Source organism: Hipposideros armiger, unplaced genomic scaffold, assembly GCF_001890085.2.
Source record: "Hipposideros armiger isolate ML-2016 unplaced genomic scaffold, ASM189008v1 scaffold_8, whole genome shotgun sequence".
NCBI classification, from domain to species: Eukaryota; Metazoa; Chordata; class Mammalia; order Chiroptera; family Hipposideridae; genus Hipposideros; species Hipposideros armiger.
Window position 1 is genome coordinate 6739354 of NW_017731358.1, and position 7077 is coordinate 6746430.

The 7077-nt window shown below is 36.8% G+C and overlaps 1 protein-coding gene across 5 annotated transcripts in view; it reads left to right on the plus strand.

The window, feature by feature from the left end:
* Positions 1–6592, plus strand: part of HSPBAP1 (HSPB1 associated protein 1) — a 62443-nt gene extending 55851 nt beyond the window's left edge. For 4 of the 5 annotated variants that reach the window (XM_019652634.1, XM_019652645.1, XM_019652623.1 and 1 more), the window contains 2 exons: positions 418–528; positions 655–1541. In XM_019652634.1, the coding sequence (XP_019508179.1) occupies positions 418–528; positions 655–1185 (642 nt within the window). In that variant the 3' untranslated portion in view covers positions 1186–1541. Of the gene's footprint in view, positions 1–417; positions 529–654; positions 1542–5705 lie in introns of those variants that run through there. The other variant, XM_019652663.1, reaches the window with a different exon arrangement.
* Positions 6593–7077: the final 485 nt, after the last annotated feature.

Here is a 7077-nt window from a genome sequence, read left to right on the forward strand (position 1 = left end):
ACATGTTTAGCTATCTGATTCTTGTGGTTAAACATGTTTATTATAATTTTCTCCCATTCCTCAAACAATTAGCTTATCAGACTTGATAAGGGTTATTCCTCTGTATGTAATACTTTTTTTTTTTTAACTTTACACATGTCAGAGAATGGAAAAGATTGGAAAAACATCACAGAGTGCTTCAAAGTTATGGCCTATGTCTTATAGTCAGGATTATTGAAATATTCTATAGCTCTTCTAGATGGCAAATGACAGTGAATACATAAAAATTGTGGTCTGCCAACAACACATTCCTTCTGTAACAAAGCTTATATTAATGAGAGAATAGAACACAAGAGAAATTGTACTCTGTTTTAAGTCATGGAACACAGACAAATGAAAGCAATGCTTTGTTTTTGTTTTTTTTTAATCTCAATTTAGGAAGAGGACCATCAAGCCCGGGTAGAAGAGGCAATCACCCGCATGCTTGTGTGTGCCTTGAAAAGTGCAGAGGATCCACACAATACCAGAGCTTGGTTAAACCCAACTGAGGTGGGCCGCTGCTGGTTTCATCATGGCAGTTAGTTTACTGTGATAAATCAACCCTGGTCAGAACATTTGTTTTCCAGTTTATGTAAGTGCATGTAACCATACTAAAGGGTTTTTCTTTTTTCTTAGGTTGAGGAAATATCCCATGAAGTCAATTGTCGCTACTTAAATGGAGCTGTTTCTGCCCTTTTTGATCATTACAGAACATCTAAGGTGGTAGAAATCCAAGAACTCAAAGCAAATGGCGAGTACATGAGAAAAGAAGAATTAAATGTACAAAACCTCATGGAGGTGGAACGCATAGGTAGCCAGAACTTAACCTTGGGAACAGTAAAACAGGAGGCAGCAAGCCCCTTTGGCCCTGACCTGATTCCTGTGGTACCAAGTTCTGAAAAACCACCCTCAGAAAGGGGAGACATATTTGAAAATGATGATAAAGACTTTGTTGGCAAAGATGGAGAACACTTTGGAAAATTGCGTTGTATCAAGAGGCAACGAAAGATGAGTAAAAGTGAGAATGCAGTTGAACAAATTGCTTCAAATCATCCTACGGCCCCTTCTCAAACATTCATTTCTACCGATGACGTGCTGGACTGCTTGGTGAATCCACAAGTAACCAAGATAGTGGCACAACTTTTGATACAAGGAAAGAGTTTGTGATTGTAATAGAAAATGACTTTTTAAATAATGTTTTTAAAGTATTTTTAAGCAGTATGGTGTTTAAATAAAAGATGAAATGGCAAAAAGTCAATTTTCACATGCTTGTAAATGTACTTATTCTTACCTAGTTAAATTTCGGTCTCTTGCCACCTTCTTGCATGCACATTGCTTTTTGGCCAAACTGGCTCTTTGTTACTTGTTAGACCTTCTCTATGCCTTTTCCCTTCCTCTCCCATCCCATCCCTTCAGCCTACCTCAAATGTAAGCCCAAGTGTTCTCAACATGAAGTAATCTCTCCATCAGCCTCAAGCAGGGGTTGGTCTGCTACTTGTTTTTGTAAATAAAGTTTTATTGGAACAAGCCATGCTATTTGTTTACATATTGTCTATGGTGGCTTTAGGGTTACAGTGGCAGAGTTGAGTAGTGACAGAGACTGTATGGCACACAAAGCTGAAAATATTCGCTATTGCCTTACAGAAAAACTTTGGCAACCCCTAGCCTAATGCATCCATGGAATGGATTCTAGCCTAGATCTGAAGGGATTACACTTCTAACACCTGCAGAATTCTCACTGGATAACCCCTGTATCCAGAAAAGGATACCAGTCAGGAGAAATTAAGTGGAGGTCCAGTATGAGGAGGTCTTATGGGAAGAACTGTGACATCCAGGAACACCAGTCCTGAGACCGAAAAAAAGGACTAGATGCTACTGACACCTGAAACTGATGAAAAACTTGGTTTGGTGAAGTGGATCCCACTCATTACTTTTGCAAGAAGATCTGGTGATAATTGTTACCATTACTGTCTAAGTAAGAGTTTAGAAATTAGAAAAGCATATTGATTTCTGAATAACCATTCATGAAACAAATACATAACAGAAAAGATACACAAAGTCACCTTTTAAGATGAACTGATAACTGGCCCCATCTTTCTCAGTCTTCAGATGGGGGGTATCAATCCAAAGAAAGTACAGTAAAACCTCGGTTTGTGAGCATAATTTGTTCTGGAAACATGCTTGTAATCCAAAGCACTTGTATATCAAAGCAAATTTCCCCATAAGAAATAATGGAAACTCAGAAGATTTGTTCCACAACCCAAAAATATTCATATAAAAATGATTACAGTACTGTAATATAATACAAAATGATGAAGAAAATACAGAATATAAAGAAAAATAAATTAACCCGCACTTACCTTTGAAAACCTTCATGGCTGGTGTGAGGGAGACAAGAGCGTGGAGGGTTATTGTGCAGGACAACTAGCACTGTCACTGACGGAATCCCTGCTATCTATTGGCTCAACAGAACCTTTTTCTTTTTGTGCAACTTGAACAAGGAACCTATCCAATGACACTTGCTTTTGTCTCCTTTTGAGGATTTCGTGGAAATGTGACATTGCATTGTCGTTAAACAGATTCATTGCTCCCACTACTACAGCCTTATTCGGGTGGTGCTTTTCTACAAAATTTTGCACCGTTTCCCACATTTTACACATCTCCCTAATCTCATTTGACATGAGGGATTCCTCCACCTTTTGCTCCTCCTCCTCTGCAGACGAGATCTCCTCCATAGCCTCTTGCTGTTGCTCGCGATGCAGATCCACCAGTTTGTCGGTGCTCAGCTCCTGGCCATGTTCCTCCACCAGCTCTTGAATGTCGTCCTCATTCACCTCCAGTCCCTTGGTCTTCTCCAAGGACACAATTTCATCTACAACTGGAGGCTCCTGTTCATGAGCAAGCCCCTCTAAGTCATGTCCAAGAACACAATCAGGCCACAGTTTTCTCCAAACAGAATTGAGGGTTCTCTTGGTGACCCCATCGCAGGCTTTATCGATGATCTTGAGGCAGTTCACGATGTGGAAATGNTTTTTTAAATCAGGAAAAAGTGTTAAATTTTGTCAAATGCCTTTTAAGCATCAGTGGAGATGATCATATAATATTCCTCATTAGTAAATATCTGGTCTTGTAATAAATTATATCAGTGCATTTCCTAATATTGATCCATCCTTAATTTCTGGAATAAATCCCACTAGGTTGTGATGTGTTATTTTTTAATGTACTGTAAAATACTGTTCGTTCATGTTTTATTTAGATTTGGATTTACATGGTCTTAAGAGCTTGAAAGCCTTCACCCTGGTCTTTTAAAGGCTTGTTGTATTCCATCTATTTAGTTGTCTCCTAGAATTTCCCAAAGGATTGGTATTGCAACGTCTTCCTCAATATGTCACAGTTTGAAGGCCGTTTATTCTTTCCTGAAAAAGTGGAGTGCAAAATAGGAGTTCAGTAATTGATCTTTCTCTGTTATTATTGACTCTTCAAACACTGGACCATAATCCTTTCTTGTTGGCCAAATTGAGCTCCAAAAAGACCTTAGTTCTTAAAGCCATAGTCATACAATTCTAGCTAACTCCAGGCTGTGGTATTCCTGTCACAAATCACATAGATTTGGAAAAAAGTAGGTACTAGTTCTGTTCAGATGGGGCAGTATTCATGCCTTGTTAGTTTCTCTGTTAAAGAAATGTAGATTCTGTCCCAATATATTCTAGGGAATAAAGTGTGTTCTCAATTCTTCTCAATGGTGCCTTTTTCATCCATTTTATCTCTTTATTTTTTTAGTATTGAAATGTATTTATTTTATCAGTATGTTTTCCAAACTTTTTTTAGAAAATGTTTTTGTTAATTTTAAAGGCTTTCCTCTCACTCTTATAATTTTTCTTTATTATGTCATATATATATTTATATATATATATATAATGTGTGTATATACATAAATCACATATATATGAATATGTATGTATTATTAATAGCATATTTGTAAGATATAAGACTTCACTTAAAGTCAACCGATTGTAAATGTTAATCACATCTACAAACATCTTCCTGGTGACATCTCTACTACTGCTTGACCAAACAACTGAGCACCATAAACTAATCGAGTTGACTCATAAAGTGAACCATCACATATGATAACTCTATGATTAACCTTTTGAGGAAATGCCAGGCTATTTTCCAAAGCAGCTGCACCATTTACATTCTCACATGCAATATATGAAGATTCTGATTTCTCCACATCCTCACCAATATTTGTTGTTATCTGTCTTTTAATTATAGCCATCCTAGTGTGAAGTGGTGTCTCATTGTGGGGATTTGCTTTTTTAGTTTAAGATAACGTTTTTAAGATTCATCTGTGTTGTCACATGTAGCTGTTCATTCATTTCACTGTGGTATAATATTCTCTTGTGTTAATGTACCACAATTTATTGGTTCATTGTTCTATTGATGAATAATTGGGTTGTTTCCAATTTTTTTTTACTTTTATAAATAGAATATTCTTGAACAAATGTTCAAGCGTTTCTCAAGAGAATATGTATATATCTCAGAGTACAAATGCTGGCCTGTAGGGTATACAATACTCAAGTTTACAAGATAACACAAATATGTTTTCCAAATGGCTCTATCAGTTTGCACTCCCATTATCAGTATATGAGATTTCTGTCTGTCAGTGCACATTTTTCCACCACTTGGAATTATCAGACCATCTTTTGTCAGGTTCATGGGTTTCTCAATTTACATTTCCCTGATTATTAATGAGGTTAAGCTTACTTTTATGTTTATTAGTCATATGATTGTTTTTTAAAAAAAAATACTTGTCTTCACATCTTTTGCTTATTTTTAAAAATTGGGTCATTTGTCTTATTGATGTCTACAGACTCTTTATATATTCTGGATATTAATCTCATATCAATTATATATGTTACAGATATCTGGTTTGTTTTTTTATTCTATGGTGTCTTTTGATGACAGAAGTTGTTGATTTTAATGTAATTTATCAGCTATAGTTTATACTTATATCTTAAAAAATCATAGCTACATGTTTAGCTATCTGATTCTTGTGGTTAAACATGTTTATTATAATTTTCTCCCATTCCTCAAACAATTAGCTTATCAGACTTGATAAGGGTTATTCCTCTGTATGTAATACTTTTTTTTTTTTAACTTTACACATGTCAGAGAATGGAAAAGATTGGAAAAACATCACAGAGTGCTTCAAAGTTATGGCCTATGTCTTATAGTCAGGATTATTGAAATATTCTATAGCTCTTCTAGATGGCAAATGACAGTGAATACATAAAAATTGTGGTCTGCCAACAACACATTCCTTCTGTAACAAAGCTTATATTAATGAGAGAATAGAACACAAGAGAAATTGTACTCTGTTTTAAGTCATGGAACACAGACAAATGAAAGCAATGCTTTGTTTTTGTTTTTTTTTAATCTCAATTTAGGAAGAGGACCATCAAGCCCGGGTAGAAGAGGCAATCACCCGCATGCTTGTGTGTGCCTTGAAAAGTGCAGAGGATCCACACAATACCAGAGCTTGGTTAAACCCAACTGAGGTGGGCCGCTGCTGGTTTCATCATGGCAGTTAGTTTACTGTGATAAATCAACCCTGGTCAGAACATTTGTTTTCCAGTTTATGTAAGTGCATGTAACCATACTAAAGGGTTTTTCTTTTTTCTTAGGTTGAGGAAATATCCCATGAAGTCAATTGTCGCTACTTAAATGGAGCTGTTTCTGCCCTTTTTGATCATTACAGAACATCTAAGGTGGTAGAAATCCAAGAACTCAAAGCAAATGGCGAGTACATGAGAAAAGAAGAATTAAATGTACAAAACCTCATGGAGGTGGAACGCATAGGTAGCCAGAACTTAACCTTGGGAACAGTAAAACAGGAGGCAGCAAGCCCCTTTGGCCCTGACCTGATTCCTGTGGTACCAAGTTCTGAAAACCCACCCTCAGAAAGGGGAGACATATTTGAAAATGATGATAAAGACTTTGTTGGCAAAGATGGAGAACACTTTGGAAAATTGCGTTGTATCAAGAGGCAACGAAAGATGAGTAAAAGTGAGAATGCAGTTGAACAAATTGCTTCAAATCATCCTACGGCCCCTTCTCAAACATTCATTTCTACCGATGACGTGCTGGACTGCTTGGTGAATCCACAAGTAACCAAGATAGTGGCACAACTTTTGATACAAGGAAGGAGTTTGTGATTGTAATAGAAAATGACTTTTTAAATAATGTTTTTAAAGTATTTTTAAGCAGTATGGTGTTTAAATAAAAGATGAAATAGCAAAAAGTCAATTTGCACATGCTTGTAAATGTACTTATTCTTACCTAGTTAAATTTCGGTCTCTTGCCACCTTCTTGCATGCACATTGCTTTTTGGCCAAACTGGCTCTTTGTTACTTGTTAGACCTTCTCTATGCCTTTTCCCTTCCTCTCCCATCCCATCCCTTCAGCCTACCTCAAATGTAAGCCCAAGTGTTCTCAACATGAAGTAATCTCTCCATCAGCCTCAAGCAGGGGTTGGTCTGCTACTTGTTTTTGTAAATAAAGTTTTATTGGAACAAGCCATGCTATTTGTTTACATATTGTCTATGGTGGCTTTAGGGTTACAGTGGCAGAGTTGAGTAGTGACAGAGACTGTATGGCACACAAAGCTGAAAATATTCGCTATTGCCTTACAGAAAAACTTTGGCAACCCCTAGCCTAATGCATCCATGGAATGGATTCTAGCCTAGATCTGAAGGGATTACACTTCTAACACCTGCAGAATTCTCACTGGATAACCCCTGTATCCAGAGAAGGATACCAGTCAGGAGAAATTAAGTGGAGGTCCAGTATGAGGAGGTCTTATGGGAAGAACTGTGACATCCAGGAACACCAGTCCTGAGACCGAAAAAAAGGACTAGATGCTACTGACACCTGAAACTGATGAAAAACTTGGTTTGGTGAAGTGGATCCCACTCATTACTTTTGCAAGAAGATCTGGTGATAATTGTTACCATTACTGTCTAAGTAAGAGTTTAGAAATTAGAAAAGCATATTGAT